Source organism: Mesoplodon mirus (genome assembly GCF_964341445.2).
Source record: "Mesoplodon mirus genome assembly, chromosome: 4".
NCBI classification, from domain to species: Eukaryota; Metazoa; Chordata; class Mammalia; order Artiodactyla; family Ziphiidae; genus Mesoplodon; species Mesoplodon mirus.
In genome coordinates, this window is record NC_138979.1 from 103,732,620 (window position 1) to 103,753,222 (window position 20,603).

Consider the following 20,603-nt stretch of genomic DNA (forward strand, 5'->3'; position numbering starts at 1 on the left):
CCACTAGGCCATGATGTACTTATCCTTCAAATATACTCTTGGATTTGATTTGCTAAATTTTCATTTATAATTTATATATATATATATATATATATATATATATATATATATATTCATTCCTCAGGGATATTACTCTACAGTTCTATTGTAATGTCTTTTTCTGGTTTGAGTATCAGGGTAATGCTGGGCTCACAGAATAAAACCATTTTACGGAAGCGTTTGTGTAGACTGGATATTATTTCTTCCTTAAACAGTTTCGTAGAATTAACCGTGAAGACATCTGGAACTGGTGTCATTATTGTGGGAGTTTTCACTACAAGTTCACAGGTACAGGGCTAAACAATTACTTATTTCTTCTTAAGTGAGTCTGGTAGTTTTGTATCTTTCAAAAAATTTGTTCATTTCATCTAAGTTGTCCAATTTATTGGCATAAAATTGTTCCTAATATTTCCTTATTATCCTTTTAAAGTCTGCAGTAATGTTACTTCTCATTCCTGATCCTGGTAATTTTTGTGTTCTTTTTTCCTAATCAGTTTCCTACAGATATCAATTTTATTGATCTCTTTACATAAAGTTAACTCGTAGGTATACATCTCTAACAAAATTCTAAGTGGGCTGAGAAAGGAGGAACACCAGATTTTTAATCCTTTGTCATGGTACAATCCACAGCAGCTAAGCACAGTGCTTTTATATCAATACCACCTGCAGTATTTTTAGACAAATGCAAGAGTAAACAGGTGATAAGGGTGAAGGCCAAATTTCAGAAATTGGATCTTACACAGTAGAAAAAACACAAAGACTTGGAAAACTTGGGTTCAAATCCCTACCGCTCACTTAACAGCAATGTGACCTTGAGGAAGAAGTCACTTAAACGCTCTAAGCACTCGGTTAGTGTATTTGTAAAATGGAGAAACCACCTTATCACAAAAGGTTGCAAGATTTAAATGACATACCCTTATACAGTGCTCTTCACAAAGACTGGCTAATAACGTTAATATCCTTCTGTTCACATCAATGGATTAATGGGCCACTAATGGCAGAACAATTTTTAAGTCTATTACAATGACAAAAAAAGCTATCGTCAAATGCCTAGATTTCATGCATCAAAAACACTAATTTTTAATTTATACATCAACTACAGAATAAATACAAAAGACGAAAAAAATTCAAGCTGTACAAAATGACACAAAAATGAAAGGCAAGTCTTCCAACATACCCAGTGTCACAGTCCCCACGACTGACTACTTTCAACCATTTGTGTTTAGTTCTGGTGGTTACCTCAATAATCCTAAATCAAACACTTTCTCCTCAACTCCATGATTTAGCAGTGGCTAAGGACTCAAGTGTGATGAAAGATAAGGAAATTAGCATCCTAAACTTGCTCCACTTTTCATCTTCTGTCGGCTATAGCGCTACTTTCACATTGTCATGATTTATAGTACTGATTCCTGTTCTAAAATTCCATTTGGAACTTTAGCAATTTGTATATGCCAATTCTAAAAATCAAAATACCAATACATTTCTTACAAAATTATGCTTATATGATCAATCCTTGTAGAATCAACTAATGTGACTGACCCCTTAGAGGAAGAAAATGTAATTCTATACCACTAAGTTTGCTGAAACTGTCCAACAGATTCTCTTTTCTTGTACTCTTAATTGCTCAAAATTTTACCAAAAATTGTATTGGTTCATAGTTGGACCATAATTTTCCTGAACAAATATTTTCCTTCCAGTGTTCTTAATTGGTTTTTTTTTAATTGATGAAGGTGGCGTGAATCTTCACCTAAACATTAATCATCCAGGTTCTTAACCATGTCATTTCTTTTTTTTGTTTGTTTGTTTTTTTTTTGCAGTACGCGGGTCTCTCACTGTTGTGGCCTCTCCCGTTGCGGAGCACAGGCTCCGGACGCGCAGGCTCAGCGGCCATGGCTCACATGCCCAGCCACTCCGCAGCATGTGGGATCTTCCTGGACCGGGGCACAAACCTGCGTCCCCTGCATTGGCAGGCAGACTCAACCACTACGCCACCAAGGAAGCCCTGATTTTCTACTTTAAATTAGACTACTTGCTTTCTAGTCTTGCTTTGTAGTTGTCATCCTAAGATTGTTTTCTCCCCCTCTTGGGCTGGGTCCACAATTCACTAGATGTTATCTCATGCTTCTTGAATTTTTTGTATTCCATTTTCTGGAGCACAACCTCAAGAAATTCACCAGGAGTCTCCAAGAGATCAACTTCCTGCAACCTGATTGTATGTTTTAATATATTTCTATCTCATGCATAATTATAAATTATGATTTATAATTTGGCCAAGAATGCTAGGTTAAAAATTCATCCAGTACCCACTTGACTCTAATTTTTTTTTGGGGGGGGGCTTAGTCGGATCTTAGTTGCATCACACAGTATCTTTCATTGCAGTGCGCAGGCTCGTCGCCGCGGCACATGGGCTTCTCTCTAGTTGTGGTGCGTGAGCTCCAGAGCAAGTGGGCTCTGTAGTTGTGGCGTACGGGCTTCCAGTTGCCCCACGGCATACAGGATCCTCGCCGACGAGGGATTGAACCTGCATCCCCTGCATTGGAAGGTGAATTCTCAACCACAGGACCACCAGGGAAGTCCCTAGACTCTGATTTTAGAAACAATGATGCAAACGTCCAGTGTTACTTTGATATCAAACTGATTCTAAATCCTTCCTAGGAAAAGTGCCTTCTCTTTAAAAGAGTTCAGGATATCTTCTTCACCCTCAATGCTCTGAAACGTCAGAAGAATAGATAGAGTCACCTTAAAATTATTTCTACCTGGTATTCAGTGGGCCCTTTAAATCAGAAGTGTCATGTCCTTCAGCTCCGAGACATTTTCTACCATCATTTCTTTTTTCGGGGGGGGGGGGCACGCTGCACAGCATGCAGGATCTTAGTTCCCTGACCAGGGATCAAACCCTCACCCCCCACAGTGGAAGCACAGAGTCTTAACCACTGGACCGCCAGGGCAGTGCCTCCACCATCATTTCTTTGAGTAATTTCTCTCTTCCATTTCTCTCCTCACTTTCTCCAACTCCTTTAAATCACAGCAATTTTTTTTCTCGTTTTCCTCCTATCTTTTTGCAAAACATACTGATAGATTTCTTCTTCTTCCAGTTTTTGTATTTATTTTTGTTTGTTTGTTTTCGGTCTCAGCAACATTTCTGTCTCCAAGAACTCTTCGCTATTTCTACTCCTTTTACAGAGCAATCATAACACAAATATCTTCCCTCCTTTCCTCACTGTCCCCTAACAGTACAAGAAAATTAATGGTTCCTAGAGCACCATAGACCATGTCTTTCAGTAAGGACTACACCAGTGAGAAAACCCAAATATACTATGATAACTGACTGCCTTCTGGAGTTTAACTCTGATTAAGACACAGAGTAAAGACTCTACCAAGAAAACAAAGTAATAAACTTAACAGATACACAGTATTCCTACTGCTGTGGCTTTTGTAACTTATTTCTGTTGCTTTGAAATGGAAAAGAGTTGCTGTAAGTGCAGGATGGGAATAAACTCAATAAGGAGGTGTAGATAAAACTAAATTAATAATTTTGTATTATATTTCATTTTAAACCTTTTAAATCATATTTACAGAAAGATCATTTAGGTGTATGAAGGTAGTACCTTATTTAAACACTGAAATACCAATTAAAACAGCCTGGCACTGGTCACAAAATGGACAGCAGAAACGAAAAACAGACCCAAACATTGGTATATTTTAATTTCCTGTATCATAGGTGACATTTTAAACCAGTAGGGAAAGTATTTACGCTCAACAAGTGATGGTACAACTAGCTAGCCATTTGGGGGGAAAATGAAGCCCTATGACAAATCTCACATCAAATAAATTCCAGATATATGAACAATTTAATTTTTTAAGCCCATTTATTTATTTTTATTTTTTTAGATGTTGGGGGTAGGAGTTTATTAATTAATTTATTTATTTTTGCTGTGTTGGGTCTTCGTTTCTGTGCGAGGGGTTTCTCTAGTTGTGGCAAGTGGGGGCCACTCTTCATCATGGTGCGCGGGCCTCTCACTATCGCGGCCTCTCTTGTTGCGGAGCACAGGCTCCAGACGCGCAGGCTCAGTAGTTGTGGCTCATGGGCCTAGTCGCTCCGCAGCATATGGGATCCTCCCAGACCAGGGCTCAAACCCGTGTCCCCTGCATTAGCAGGCAGATTCTCAACCACTGTGCCACCAGGGAAGCCCTTTAAGCCCATTTATTAATCTAAATTTTTTTTCTTTTTTTTTTTGCGGTACGCGGGCCTCTCACTGTTGTGGCCTCTCCCGTTGCGGAGCACAGGCTCCGGACGCGCAGGCCCAGCGGCCATGGCTCATGGGCCTAGCCGCTCCGCAGTATGTGGGATCTTCCCGGACTGGGGCACGAACCCGTGTCCCCTTCACTGGCCGGCGGACTCTCAACCACTACGCCACCAGGGAAGCCCCTAATCCAAATATTTTTAAATCTTGAGGATACAGAAAGACTTTCTAAAGAACCAAAACCTTAAAAAGAAGAGACCACCAGACTTAACCATCTCTGATTTTCCTTTGTCAGGGGAGATGGGAAGACCTTTGAACAAAATTGAAATATAAATTACAAAATTACAACCTGGAAAAAAATAAAACTCTTGGAAATATATGGGGAAAAAATAAAGCCACTCCAATAAAAGTTAGCAAAGAATTTTAAAAAGCAATTTACAGAAGAAAGTTTATGACAAATGGTCAATAAACCTATCACTGAAGAAATATAAATTTAAGACAAGACATCAATTTCTGCCTATTAGTTTGAATATCCAATGTTAAGAATATAGAAGTGGGCTTCCCTGGTGGCGCAGTGTGGTGGCACAGTGGTTAAGAATCTGCCTGCCAATGCAGGGGACATGAGTTTGAGCCCTGGTCCGGGAAGATCCCACATGCCAGGGAGCAACTAAGCCCGTGCACCGCAACTACTGAGCCTGCGCTCTAGAGCCCACGAGCCACAACTACTGAGCCCAGGCACATCTACTAAAGCCCACGTGCTCTAGAGCCCTGCTCCGTGAGAAGAGAAGCCACCACAATGAGAAGTCCGCGCACTGCAACAAAGAGTAGCCTCCGCTCGCTGCAACTAGAAGAAAGCCCGCGCGTAGCAAAGATGACCCAACACAGCCAGAAATAAAAAAAAAAAAAAAAAAAAAAAAAGAATATAGAAGTGGCACTATCCAACTACTGGTAAATGTGTAGCTGGTATAATTCTAGCAACATTTATAAATGTTTAAAAAGCACTCATTGTCACAGCAATTCCACTTTTAATAGCCTATACTGAACATGGATGTTCATCACCGTACTGTTTGAAAACCCATAAAGGTTAAATGTCCAGCCATAAGGACTGTAATAATATGAAGGTATTAAAACTAAAATTGTAATATAGAGTTGCACTTGTTAATATGGAAAGCAGAACATGACTTTATGATATGAAATTTCTGTAAGTTACCACATACACAGTAGTTCCATTTCTATAAAAATATATACATATGCACACAAGTGGATTAACAGAAAATCTTGGAAGAATATACATAAAAATATTAATTATCCAATCTAACTGAAGTAAGTACATGGCAAGCAATTAACAAATGTAAATATAAACTGCCAAAAATGGAATATTAATCCTCTAATAAACTAAGAAGCAAGGAACTCTTCAATTACATGGTAAAATTATAGTCAGTCTATTTAAACAAAATAAAAAGATATAATAGGAAGGAAAAAAAGTCAAAAATGAAATATGTAACTTGAATCTACATAACATTATACCAAAAAGGAAAAATAAGCTTTTCAAAAGAGTACATAATGCTCAACTCAGTTATGCCCTTATTCTGTCCCCAAATCTCCAACCAACTGATGAATGGCTCAAACCATGACCAGAAGGTCTTTCTGTAAACTTCTTTTAGAAAATAAAATGACGTGTGCTGGCTGACTTGATTGTGGTAATTATTTCATAAAGTATACATATGCCAAATCATAATGTTGTCCACTTTAAGTATGTGCAATTTGTCAATTATACCTAAATTCAGCTTGGGGGAAAAAAGGAAAATGATGGATTACTATGATCATCTGTATATTCAAAGAACATGGGGGCATGAAGTGAGGGAGTGGGCACAAGACACACGGAAAAAAAGATGAAGCCTCAAAGGCATTCTGAAAATCCAAATAAGAGAATGATTCAAATTTAGCACAAAAAAGCTATCTTCAAGCGAAAATTTCAATTTAAAAAAAGGCATGCGTGCACAGTTTTGTGTATGTCGCACATGCCATATAGAAAGAGCATTTTAAGGATAATAAGAAATTCTTATGAGATTGCTGATTAGGATTAAAGTAAGTAATATTTGAAATACGTTTTCAAATAACCATACTTTTCCTCTTTTCTCTTTTTTTTTTGGCCACACCGTGTGGCATGAGGGATCTTAGTTCCCCAACCAGGGATTGAACCCGTGCCCCCTGCCTTGGGAGCACAGGGTCTTAACCACTGAACCACCAGGGAAGTCCTGAAATAACCATACTTTTCTTAAAAAAAAAAAAACAGGGATGTGGGAACAGATGTATATGTATGACTGATTCACTGATTCACTTTGTTATAAAGCAGAAACTAATAAAAAAACAAACAAACAAAAACAAAAAAAACAAAAACAAAAAACTATACTGTTTTAACTCTCAATTAATACTCACTGTATTCTAGCTTCTTTCTCTTCTTTTTCTCTTTCAATTGTTCTTCCTCCTCCCTGACTCCCTCTTCTCCTTCTTCTCTTTGCTCCTCGCCCAAATTATCGTAAAATACTGGATCACGATGAGCAGTCTTCCTCTGGAAATGCTTAGTTTTGGATCCCCCTTTAACAAGTACAACTTTTCTTTTCAAACAAGTGCAGCCAAACATGCAGTCTGGTCGGCGGCAGTGAGCAGGCTGGCGCTTCTCCAAAGCTAGACTTGAACATACACAACCCAATCGACAGAAGTCATTGTTGCATGGAGGGGCTCGTTTCCTTATGATCGTGTGGATGGGTTTAGTTTTGAGAGATGCCTAAAGTTAAAGTAGAATATTATAAATCTACTATATCATCCCCTAACAACCTACAGTCATATACTGGTCTGCCTTCTCCAACTCTTAAGCACTCAGTACTAACAGTACAAGATTAGTGCAGATTCAAAGGACAAAACATGAATATAAACAGAACTCTAAGCAATCTCCCATTCTAATGCATAGCACAGACAAGAGAATAAATATTTTAATTAATTATGAGCCAAAATATCAACAAGGATGAATGTATTCTCAATAGAAATCATGCATAATGTTCTATAGCAGGGGTTGACAAACTTAAGGCCCATGGGCCAAATCCTAACTAAAGTTTCATTGGAACGCAGCCAGGTTCACTCATTTACATAACATCTATGGCATTACAGTAGCAGAGCTGAGTAACTGCAACAGAGACTGTATGGCCTGCAAAGCCTAAAATATTTACTATCTGCCCCTTTGCATAAAGTTTACTGACCCCTGCTCTATGATAATTAATAAAAAGAGAACATTATAACACATGCATAAAAGTCTTTAGGAATGACTGATTATAAAGGACACAATCTGTACTTTGTCCCAACATCTGATGATCTGTAGCTCTAGAATTTAGTCACAGAATTTAAAAAATGGAAAGTACAGAAATTTCATGAAAAAAAATTACCCATGTGCTGCTATATCATTTCACATGCACTGAGGCTGCTAACACAGGTGAATCAATAATTAATGAAAATCTCTTAATATAAAATTTTATGAAAGACCGTAACTTTTTCTCTGTAGGTTTATAATTCGGGGGATTTTTCTGTGATTTAATACCATCTAAGCAGAGTTTTTAAAGTTGTTTTAACAAGATCAGTAAATGTACTTGTCCACATGCTGGAGAATGAAATTAGAAAAGTTCATAATGGCCAGCTGCCTTTACACAGGAGAGGGACAATTCAAAAGCACAATTGTACAGTCTCCCTCTGCTGGCAGGAGGAATCTACACATGGTGTCTAGTTGATAAAGAACAAACGTGGAAGACATTTCCTTAGTTGTCACTAAGGTAACTAAAAGCCCCATCCTCCTGCCAAAAAGCCCCATTCCCATTTCTCCTGACTACCTAATTCTCTCTAGCCAAGACTAAAATGCTCTGGAAAACAACAGATACTTACTTGAGCCGTAAGTAGAGTTGTTAAGGATACATCTGCTCGCTCTTCAGTGATATAGGTCCTTGGTTTTCCCTCCCACAGTGCACAGTCTTCCAGATCCATTAGCTTCACCTGAGATTTAGACAATCCTGGAGGGCGAGTTCCCTGTTGCTGCTGTTGCTGCTGCTGTTGGTGTGCCTGCCGCAAACTAATCTGCTTTGGAAATGTATTTTCATCTAAAGTTGGCACAACCAAGTTATTCACCCGATTTTCTGAAATGGTGGTTGAAGAATTCTTGGTAACCTTATCTCCTGGAATAGTATGACTATGTTTCTGCTTTGGTGAAACAGGGTATGGTAAAATGGATTTATAAGATGATTTAGTTCGGCCACTGAAAGGTGCCTGTTTGTTTTGAGACTTTGCCTTTCGAGAGACAGAGGGTACAGAATGAGGCTTCAAAGAGTAAGAGGTAGAAGGGGAAATGGTAGATTGCTTCTTCAGTACACTATCAAGTGTTCGAACATAGCTGGTACTCTTGGTGGGAAGCTGGTATACCACAGGAGATGTGGGAGCATTAGAAGAGAAACCCATGCTTGTTTCCATCAGCTTGCCTTCATTTTCCAAGTACTCATCCAGCTTATCACTGCAGAAAGCAGAACGGTTTTTCAATGAACCTTCTGAATTTCCACCTAGAAATAAAGAGACACAGATACTTAAATCTAGGACAGATCTTTATATCTGTAGAAAAATATACTTAAAAAGGCCAGGAGCAGGGACTTCCCTGGTGGCTCAGTGGTTAAGAATCCACCTGCCAATGCAGGGGACACGGGTTTGATCCCTGTTCTGGGAAGATCCCACATGTCACGGAGCAACTAAGCCCATGCGCCACAACTACTGAACCTGTGCTCTAGAGCCCGCGAGCCACAACTACAGAGCCCACGTGCCATGGCTACTGAAGCCTGCACGCCTAGACCCCATGCTCTGCAACGAGAAGCCACCGCAATAAGAAGCCCGCACACCAGAACGAAGAGCAGCCCCCACTCCCTGCAACTACAGAAAGCCTGTGCGCAGCAACGAAGACCCAACACAGCCAAAAATTAATTAATTAATTAATTAATTAATTATTTTTAAAAAAGGCCAGGAGCATTAATTTATAAGCTACTAAATCTTCCAAACCATCCCTCCTCGGAAATAAGGAAAAATATAAAGCCAAGTAAAGACACTGAATGTCATATACTAATTATATTAAAGTCCATTATCTAAAATTATCTCATTACATATATTTAACATTAATTTTGAAAAGTGCTAACAATAGTAATAATTAACACTAAGAGTCGACAACCTCTTATGACCTTAGTATAGAGATGAGACATAAGTAAAAACATAAATGCAAAAAATATACTTAAATTTGACCTCAACAGAATACCAAGAGGTTACTTAAGGGATTGCAATACCTGGATTCTGACACAAAACACAAGGGAAGAGGATAAGGGCACAAAAACAGGAGTATAAAATTTAGTTTTTATGGAACAAGAAAAAGCAAGTTTAGTAGAAAGAGAAGCATTACACTATTATAACACTACAAAGATTCAAAGATGAGAAAAACTATATTGGACAAATGGTAAATTTATCTGGCTAGAGTGTAACTGCAAACAAGTGTAATGGGAAAGGAAAAGCACTAAGAAAGGAGACCAATAAGCATACAGTCAAAATTTAGATTTTAGATTGGATTTAGAAGTTTATTTTGAAGTACTACAATGCTATTGGGAATCACCATACAGCTCTGAAGTACACAGTTCTGAAATAATGCTTGAGAATGATGCTTTTTATAACTGTAGGAACCAAAAGGAAGTGCACTTTGAAAAAGCTGCAAGGATTATTTAAGCTTGATATGGTTAGCGACTGAACCCCAGGATGGGGACTATGGGACACAGAAAATGAACAAAAACAGCCAAGACAATTATTTTCAGTTTATTTTAAAGCATGGAAAGGAGATAAAGAAAAACAACCAAGGCTTACTTTTAACAAAAGTCTTTGGCCACATGTTTCAGAATGTATTTACAAATTTTTAAAAAGCTGATTACCTTCATTCCTAGATGCAGAAGCACTATGAAACTTTCCCCTCCATCCCTTGATCTTGGTGAAGTCATTAGTCTTCCCTGTCCTAGAAACAAAGGGAAATCCAGCATCTATAAAAGAAAAAGTAAAAAAGATGATCAAAATTCTAGCAAGCCAATATTTAATATCTAATTAGCTACTAAAATTTCATCTAAAATGTATAAATCATCATTAAGACTCATCACTAGATAAAAGATCTACATTAGAGTACCCTATATGTCTGTAACAATGGTAGCATTTTATTTTTATCACAAATTTGTTTGCCTTTACAAACGCTATGCACTCACCAGGTGAGGCAGGGTTGGTTCCTGTAAGGTTCCAGAAAGGAAAGCTAGTGGCTGGAGCCAAAGGTAGCTGTACTCCCAAGTATTTAAGATCAATACTCATTGCTGGATCCACTGAATTCAATTTTAAGCCAACTACAAGAAAAAAGGACCACAAATCATTTTGGGTTTTTTTTAATCTTTGGTTGGGGGGTGGGGTGGGGTGAGGTAGGGGGATAATAGAGATCAAGAAAAAGTGGAGAACAGAAATGATGAAATAAAAATTGAAAGTGACAGACAGACTTTAAGGTGGCTTCATGATCCTCACCTCCTGGGTATTACATATTTGCATATTCTTCCCCTTCCCTTCTTGAGTGTGGGTGAGGCCTGTGATTTGCTTCTAACTGATGGAATGTGGCAAAAGGGGCAGGATGTATATATATGATTATGTGTATGTGATAATATAAGAGTATGTATATCACCCATCCTGCTAGAGCTACAAGGATATAAATTCTGCCAACAATCTGAGGGAAACTGGAAGCAGATCCCTCCCCAGTCAAGCCTTTGATGAGGAACCAGGTCTGACATCTTGATTGCAGCCTTGTGAGACCCTAAGAAGAGGACCCAGTTAAGCCATGCCCAAACACCTGACCCATAGAACTCTGAGACAGTAAATGGGTTGTTTTAAGGTACTAAGTTTGTGGTAATTTGCTAAGCAATAATAGGTAACTAATACATAAATATAGCAGAATTCAGATCTTTTGTACGTTAACGTTTTGTAGCCCAGAGATTTCCTAGGACCTCTAATACAAACTTGCCATAGTCTGTGCTTCTGGCCTAATTAAGGCTGCTAATTCTTTAGTTATTTTTACTGATATTTATGGTTAATGGAGCCTATAAATACTATGGCTTATTTGTAGGTTAAGAGGCAATCTTTCGGGAAAACATTTATTTTACATATCTTTTTTTTTTGCTTAACATTTTACATCTAAGATTTGTCTATGTTGACACATTTATCTTTGCATGATTTATTTTCACTGTTGTACACTATTCCAGATTATGAATTATTCCAATTTATTAAACATTCTCCTCTTAATGAGAATTGTTTCCTATTTTAAACTATTACAAACAATGCTGCAGTATAACTGTACATCTTGTACAAGAATGTACATCACACACATGAACATGTATGAAAGCTTCTCTAGTGCATTTAGCTTTTCCTTATGGCATTTACCCAAGAGTGGAATTGCTATGTAATGGGATATGTTCATCTTCAATTTACTGGATATTGTTTGACATATATGTGGCTGCCCAAAATATTCTGAGAACCTTTCCTATAGCTATTACTTTTCCACATTATAACCTCCACCTCTTCAAGGAAGAGGTGTTAAAACACAGATGCAGCCATAAAAGGCTTCAATTTAGAAGAGAGCACCATGAGGAAAGGAATACTGTGCAGAATTGTGTTAATGAGAGTGACAGTGTTTGGCCAAGTTAAGAACTTTTAGAGGTAAGAGTAACCAACAACCTAGCTGTAGTATACTGTGTTCAGTGTCCATATTGAAAATGGTGGTAATTGCCCAATGTTGTGAGATTGCTGGTATGAGCTCTTGGGGAATGTAATTTGGGCATTTTTCCTTTTCTCTGTCTCTCTGTAAGTCATTTGATATTCTTTAATAAATCCGTATTCTATTTCACCTACAGAGTGTATTCTCATGTTTGCGATTAAGAATTCTAACTGACACACCTAGTTATTCTGAATCCTTCTTATGTAATGGCATATAAGAAAACAATGATTACACAACAAACTGGGATAAACATGAGGCTGCTTACGGCTGGAGGCAACCAGTTCTATGGTTATTAATTTCCCTTGGTCTTGTCTGGCCACTCTGAGATCAGTGTCTCAAGAGCATACCTGTCACACAATCATGGATAACCACATGCAACACTGCTCTAGTTGGGAAGCTGTTCACTAGATTGCCAAATTACTCTCCATTTATACTCCCTTCAATAGTGTAATCAGAGTTCTTGTTGATCCACATCCTCTCCAACATTTTATATCACTGGACTTTTAAAATTGTCCCAATCTTACTGGTATAAATCTATATCCTATTGTTCTTAAATTTGCATTTTTTCTGTTACCAGTGACAATCTTCTAATTTGGATTTCCTTGTTTGTGAATTACTGGCTTCATATTATTGAGCAAGAAAGTATTTAACTTAAATTTTAACAAAACTGAAACCAAAAGGAATTCAAAGCATCAACTGCCGTAGTAATAACTACTAAAAGTCATAGGTACAGGTTTCCAATAAAAAGCTTACATAGTACTGGTTTCCTAAAAGGTGAAGACACTAGGCAGGTTACAAGCCACAAGTTCTTAAGGCTAATTTGTATATCCTCCACATAAATTAGTTTGTAATTCTAGTTCTTTAAAATAAATATCATTTTATCATGTTTATTTTAATCACATGTGATTAAAATTAACATCAATAAAATATTATTTCCTCATGTTTCAATCAACTGGGGAGAAAATAATAAGAGTCAAAACAAGTGGTTTCTAATCTTGTCTTTGGGCTAAATTTCTCTTAGCTTCTGCTTCCTCATCAGTGAAATAATACCAATCCAAAAAATAATAATATCAATCCACCACACTGAGTTTCATGTTTTAAGAAGTAACTGTGCCTTCTCTTTGAAATGCTCTGTAATATAGATAATGATAGAGATAAAAGACATTTCCCAGACCTCAAGGAGCTTTTGTGTTATGTATTCCCAACTGATTCATTAGTAGTCACAATAGGATAAAATACTGTAAGAGGTAAAACAAATGATACTTGAAAAGCCCAAGGCAATCTGGTAAAACTTTACAAAGAGTGTAATTCTTAAATTAGAATAAGTAGGAATTAACTAGGAAAGGCAGAGAGGGAGAGCAGAGTGGAACCAGAAAGCAAAATATTGCAGAAATGCAAGTGAAACAGAATCCTAAACAAAGGATAAACTGAGATACTGTAGTGCCTTGAAAAGAGAAAAGTACTCTATTATTATTATCGACAAAAACTGCCAGAACAGCTGCCTACAGAGAAAGAAGAAAGGAGTTAAGTCGTTAAAAATGTACCCATACAGCCAAATAGGTAGACAATCAAATTTAGAGACTGTTTCCCCTACATATCTTCTTGTCTGCATTTACTTATACTTTGAACTGCCACCTTCCCCCAAAAGTGATACCAAGTGATCCTAAAAACATCAACAGAAAGACCAGATTTATTTTAAATATACTTACAATTTTTTTAAAGCCCTAAAAGTTGAGAGGTCAATGGCACATGGACACTGCTCAAAGTAATTCCCAATTCAGCTTACCTGCACATCTTGAAATGTTTGCCCTTCAAGAAAATCCTTCCCTGAGTAATAGATATTTGAGACCCAGACTCAGTCGGTTTCATATGAATGTTAATAACTTTATCTTGCAAAAATAAGATAGTTAAATAATTCTTAGCACATCCCCCAAAGAGCATAAAACCCTTTCCACATGATAGTTTAAACTAAATCATACTCCTGAATGCTTTTGCCTTTTCACCATATTAGGAGCAACTTCTTAAAGAAATATTATCACACCATTAAAAAAAAGACCCATAAAAATAGAAATGAAAACAGATAACCCTCTAGGTTCAGAGCAGAGTCACCTAAGACAATAAACTGTAGCCAAAAATGCCTGCCTCTAGCTAAACCCACTTAAATAGGATGTATCCACAAAAATACACTCAGAGGAATGAACACCTATATAACTAGCCAACAATGAACAGAAAAGTAGACATTTATATAAGAAAACTCCAGCTAACCACTGATTTAACAGTACAGAGTATTTTTTAAGTAACTAAAGAGGCAGAGTGCTCTGGGAATATTATCATAAAGGAATTTAACATTAAAACTGACAGGAGTCCACACTGATATAAATAAATGATTGGATAAAAATGAGGGAGAAAGGAGAAATCCCTGGTTGCAGAAGAATGCCAAGTAATTTATGCAGATACTCCATCCTCAGGAAAGTGGAGCATAACTTCCCACTCATTAAGTGTGGACTACACAGTGACTTCCAAAGAGTGCAACATAAAAAGTCAGTGACAGGGCTTCCCTGGTGGCGCAGTGGTTGAGAGTCCGCCTGCCGATGCTAGGGGACACGGGTTCGTGCCCCGGTCCGGGAAGATCCCACATGCTGCGGAGCGGCTGGGCCCGTGAGCCATGGCCGCTGAGCCTGCGCATCCAGAGCCTATGCTCCACAACGGGAGAGGCCACAACAGTGAGAGGCCCGCGTACAGGAAAAAAAAAAAAAAAAAAGTCAGTGACAAATCATGTTGATAATATGTACCCTTGATAAGATGAGGTGAGAAAGGCACTTTACCTCTGTGGTCTTCCTCCTATAAACATATAATCCCAGTCTAACCATGAGAAAAACATCAAACAAATCCCAACTGAGGGACATTCTACAAAATACCTGACCAGTACTCCTCAAAATTGTCAAGGTAATTAAAAACAAAAGAGTCTGAGAAACTGTTCCAGCCAACAAGATCCTAAGGAGACACAACTACTAAATGTAATGTGATTTCCTAGATGAGATCCTGGAACAAAAAAAATTAACTAAGGAAATTTGAATAAACTAAGGACTTTAGTTAATAACAATATATCAATATTAGTTCACTAATTGTAACAAATGTACTGCCCTAATGTTAGATGTTAATAACAGGAGAAACTGTATGCTGAGTATACGGGAACTCTCTGTACTATGGTACCAATTTTTCTGCAAATCTAAAACTTATCTAAAACAAAAAATTCACTTAACAATTAACATAGAGTTGACTTGGTAGCAATGAAACAGAAAAGCTTTTACAAAAATACCTTTAAAGATCAAAAACATGATAATTTCAGGTTGATGGACTTAGAAAAGAAACGAATTTTGATGTAGCAAAGTATAGGAGAAAAAATATACTGTAGAAAACAAAATTAAGAATCTTATTTTATTTTAGCAATAAAACTATCAACAATAAGAACATTTTCTCAGGCTTAATTAACATTTCTTCCACAATTTCAAAGCAAGCTGAAAAAGCTTTTCAAGTTTTTCAAGCTTTTTTCATCTCAAAAATGTTTTGGATTTGTAGATGCTTATTTTATAAAGAATAATGAAACTCTACAGTTGATGGAAAAGCAAAGAAATACAACATTACTGAATTGAAATTTAATAAATTACTGCAAGCATCGGTTTTTAGAAAGGGACCTGGAAGAATATTTTCATTATCTTCAGATACTTGGAGTTGGCACCATCAACTGATGTAGTAACCATCAGTTACTACAAATATTTAGCCCAACTAACGTAATTCTTTTAATATTTTAAGTCTTAAGAAGCAAAGGCTGGGGGATGGGGGAGACATCTGCCAAAGTAAAATAAAGAAAAAAATCCAAACTAGAACCCTACATCATATACTATGAACAGTGACACATGAATTACAGATTTAACTGTTTAAAAAAGTAAAACTCTATAAGAATGTAGTTGGGGCTTCCCTGGTGGCGCAGTGGTTGGGAATCCGCCGGCCAATAATGCAGGGGACGCGGTTTCGTGCCCCGGTCCGGGAAGATCCCACCTGCCGCAGAGCGGCTGGGCCCGTGGGCCATGGCTGCTGAGCCTGCGCGTCTGGAGCTTGTGCTCCGCGGCGGGAGAGGCCGCAACGGTGAGAGGCCCGCGCAAAAAAAAAAAAAAGAATGTAGTTGAATTAACTTTAACAATGTGAGGATTAATACAAACTTGAAAACCAAATGCATAATTTGTATGGCAGGTGAAAACTGATGCCTCACACACTTTTTTGCCCAAAAAACTGTATCAGCTGACACCACTTAAAACTGAAACACGTTACATAAAAATACTGACTTTACCTTTTACAGAACAATAGGAATTTCTGAAAATACTGAGGCTACATTCCCATTTGACAATCCACTGATGTGACTGCCCCTTTAGAACAGGAACCTATGCTTCAGCCCACCAGAGTCCAACACCATCCCCAAATTCAGGCTAATTTCACTTTATGTTACCTGCTTAGTTTCCATAAGCATTTGACTTTGAACACCCAATACACAAAAAGAAAAAATTACAGATTTGACTAAAATGTCTATAAGGGAAGGAAAAAACTCAAACCTTACCCAAACAGGAAAAAAATAAGCAAACAAACCAGAGCAAAAAGACCAGCAGGGAGCACTGAATATATTTAACTCTAGAACTAAGACTATAAAACAAATGGGGGATTAGGTTGAAAGAATGCAATACAAATGTTATAATATTTATATATTATTAGAGTACCTAAGGAAAAAATGGAGGAGTGGGGGGAGAAAGGACAACTTAACTGATAAAGAGAATATTATTTAAATAAAATAGCAGAAGTGAAAGCTTACGATAAATGACAGCAAACATTATTACCAGCAAGACCACTATGATGTGACTGTGATTTTCCATTACAATCCACAGTACCCAGTCCTTATCACTTGGATTGAAATTTGTATACTTCAAGACCACACTGTCACACAGTCCCTCATTAAAGCAAAAGTTCAAGTATTACCATTTAATTTAGAAACTGAATGGTTGTTTTATACATCAGTGTTTTGTTTGTTGGCATACAATGCTTAGACTCTCATGAAAATTGACTAACAGTCAAAAACTCAATAAACTACTCCAAGAAGCACACCTAAAATCAAAGGTATAAGGAAAATAAAAATTGGGGCATGGCTTACAGTCATTCATTTACAGTGCAAATCGGGAAGTCAGTAGTTAACTATGATGGCAATAAGGATAGTAAATTTTGCTATCTTAAAATAAAGAATTAAATGATATGATCAAGGCCAAGATAAACTATGGCAACCAAATAGGTAATCATGAAAATTTTAAATTACATCCCCAGCAAAATATGAAATATATAATATTTTTACAGCCACACAATGAGACAGATAAGTATTCTTCTCTTTACACAGTTAAATATATTACTAAGTATACCAGAAAAAGTAGGCTCTTCCCCTCCAAAAGCAAAACAAAAAACCTTCAAAACCCCCACAGAAACAAAAGTAACCAAAATTTAAAGTAAATAAAATGGGGTTATAAGAAAGAAAAGAGAAAACACCACTTTCTTATCATGATATACGTTTTTTAATGCATAATATATTAGCTTCACAATGATAAGACAGTAGCTTCAGAGTTTGAAAAGTTTCTCTTAGGATAAAAAAAGACCTAGATGTGTTTTTAAGTTAAGGGAAAGAATCATGGACAGAGAAAAGAGAAAAATGCAAGCTGAGAGAGGGGCTGAAAGAAATCAAATCAAGGATGGGGAAAAGGAGGAAAAACAGAAAAAAGAGGGGAAGGAGCAAAGGGAAGAGGGGAGGAGAGAAAGACAGGGGAAGGAGAGAACAGAACAAAATTAAAAATTGGCTTGTATATTTTTTAGAGAATTATACCTTCCTGAAGACCAGGATGTATGACCTGCTTGTGCCGCAAAGCCTTCAAATCTTCTATCAATTCCTTTTCCAAATGGGAAATTCTTGCTCTGCAACCTATTCAGAAAGCAATGATAAAATAAGCTACTATATACTATAGAAGAATACACATTGCATCTTTCACTTCTAGAGCCAAACTCCCAATATCTTCCTCCTTTTTACTATTATATAATACCTGGGTCATTTGTGGCTGATGCCTGAAGACTAGAGGATTCTTCTGTTGTTCCATCAACTGCATGAATATCTAGAGCTTCCTATATTTAAAAAAAGAAAAAAAAAAGGAAAGAAAAGAAGTAGTTCATATCACTTCTAAAGGTTTAAAAGTAAACTAGGAAGATTTTCTTTCATTTTGATACTTTTCACTATTTTCTAAATGTTTTTTCATTTTGATACTTTTCACTTTAATAATGGGGGGGCAAAAATTTAAATATAATATACTCAGCTAACTGACTTAAAACTGTATTTATGCCAATTTATCATAACTTGTATACTGATTTCTTAGAGCCTGTGTAAAGACAGCTTACTCAGCAATTAACAAGGAGGAAAGAAAAGAACAGGCAGAGAGAATTCAACCTCTGTGTAGCTAATTTAGAAAGACTAGGCTTCTACAACAATCTAAAAGAAAAATAATCTAGTTGAAGAGCTGGAGTAAAATAAACATGGAAACTATCATTGTGACAGCAGAATTAATAAGACTATTAATTTTTTGTTCTCCAATGGTATTCTGCTATTGCTGATGAAAATCAGTGGATGGAGTATCCCAAAAGAGTTAGTAAACTTTTCATGTATTTATGCCTTTTCAAAGTCCGTAATATAATAATGAAAATTCCACTAAGAGCCAAAGATTTTTAAAATTCCAACTAAACACAATGCAAAAATCATAATCAAAACAGACATAATTTTTTAAGTCCATTCAAACAAAATACCTTAAGTGATGCCTGTTAACCCAATATTTTGGAGATACTCCCCTCCCGGTGCACACAACCTCGCATAATGGATGCATTCACAGTAACTATATTCTAAGTTATTTATCAGCCAGTATACAATTCAATGATGATTATCTGACCTTGGAAAGAATGCTGAAAATGACAATCTTACCTTCGATTCAAAGGAAACAAAGAGAACACCATCTACGTCTTCCAGATCAGGTTTCACATCTGGAAAGGTACTCCCAGGGCCCGTAGGAGTATTCTTTGTAGAAGTTAAAGATTTTCCTGTGTTTTTAGGTGGCCGCCCTGCCTTAGAGAGTTTCAGTTTTCGTGGCCTTCCTCTTTTTCCAGGGACATTTGGAGGGGCATTCTGATTAGCATTCACAGTCTTGGAGGCCGTTGAAATCTTAAGCATAGTTTTCTTTCTGCCCAAGTCTTCTTTTCCTAAAAATGAGTCCCCAGCTGAACTCTTTGAACCATCAAGTATTTTTTCTGTGTTAATGCTGTCAGATATATCAGGATATTTCCACTGAGGATCTTTAAGTGAGGGATATTTCTGTACCACTCTGAGATCTGGTGAATGTCTTCTAAGACCATTTTCTGATTCCTTGCCTAAGCAGAAACCAGTCTCATTAGAATTTTCAATGTACGTAGGCAAATAGTCTAATTCTGTCAACGCAGAAGTTCTATCCTTCCGAGATGTGGAAAGCATGTTATCAGGGAGCTCAGAAATCTTCACTGTGCTTTTGGTGACAGCACAGGGCTCCAGATAGACTACTGGCATCTTTCCAGCATCTAATTTGAACATTTTAGCTTTAGCAACACCTGATGGGCTATTTGGTAGTAGCCATTTAGAAGGATGGTCAGCTTCTAGTTTATCAGCTTTATTGTGCCTCTTCAACTGTTTCTCTAGTATAGGATCATCATCACTGTTTGAGTACACATCTGTTTCCTCATCTGTCTCTTCCTGTTTCACAGTGACCCCTTCTGGGCACTCACCAAGTTCATATTCATAATCGTCTAGAGGCTCTTCTTTAATGACAACATTGAAGTTTTCATTTGGGTTTAATGGTGATGTTACATGGGAGCCATCTTCAAAATTGTTGCCAACAAGACTGGAGAGACAGGGGAGGGAGAGTTAAAAAGGACAGAACTATCCATAAATAACACTCAGGAGGGGAAAGAAAAAAAAAAAAAAGACTGTTGGAAACCAAGTAAAATCATATCAGATTTCAAGAGCCATTCATAAAAAAAAACTCTGTAAAACAAGGTTCTCAAAAACAGTTTATCAACATCACACTTTTACATATTCTGTCAATTTCTCGTGAAAAATATATAAAACTAAAGGGTAAAGTTTTAACAAGTAACTCATCACTAAATCAAAAAGCAAGATATGTTATGTTTTCTCCTAATGGTATTCTTCAAATGAACTCAATTTTGAAAGTCAGCTTGCACTGATCCAAAATCAGACTCTAGAAATGTACACACTAATCAACAACTGCCAATAAAAACAAACAAATGTCCATTACAATTAAAAATTAAAATAAACATCAGGAAGGGCCTTTCAAACAAACAGCCCACTGATT

At 37.0% G+C, this 20,603-nt stretch overlaps 1 protein-coding gene across 23 annotated transcripts in view; it reads right to left on the minus strand.

Annotated features, from left to right (window-relative positions):
* MGA (MAX dimerization protein MGA) overlaps positions 1-20,603 on the minus strand; it is a 166,155-nt gene that overhangs the window by 42,209 nt on the left and 103,343 nt on the right. For 22 of the 23 annotated variants that reach the window (XM_082617781.1, XM_082617776.1, XM_082617766.1 and 19 more), the window contains exons 3-9: positions 19,187-20,132; positions 18,264-18,342; positions 18,050-18,145; positions 10,595-10,726; positions 10,274-10,378; positions 8,214-8,878; positions 6,723-7,071 (exon numbers count right to left, since the gene is read on the minus strand). In XM_082617781.1, coding sequence (XP_082473907.1) covers positions 6,723-7,071; positions 8,214-8,878; positions 10,274-10,378; positions 10,595-10,726; positions 18,050-18,145; positions 18,264-18,342; positions 19,187-20,132 — 2,372 coding nt within the window. Of the gene's footprint in view, positions 1-5,837; positions 7,072-8,213; positions 8,879-10,273; positions 10,379-10,594; positions 10,727-18,049; positions 18,146-18,263; positions 18,343-19,186; positions 20,133-20,603 lie in introns of those variants that run through there. The other variant, XM_082617780.1, reaches the window with a different exon arrangement.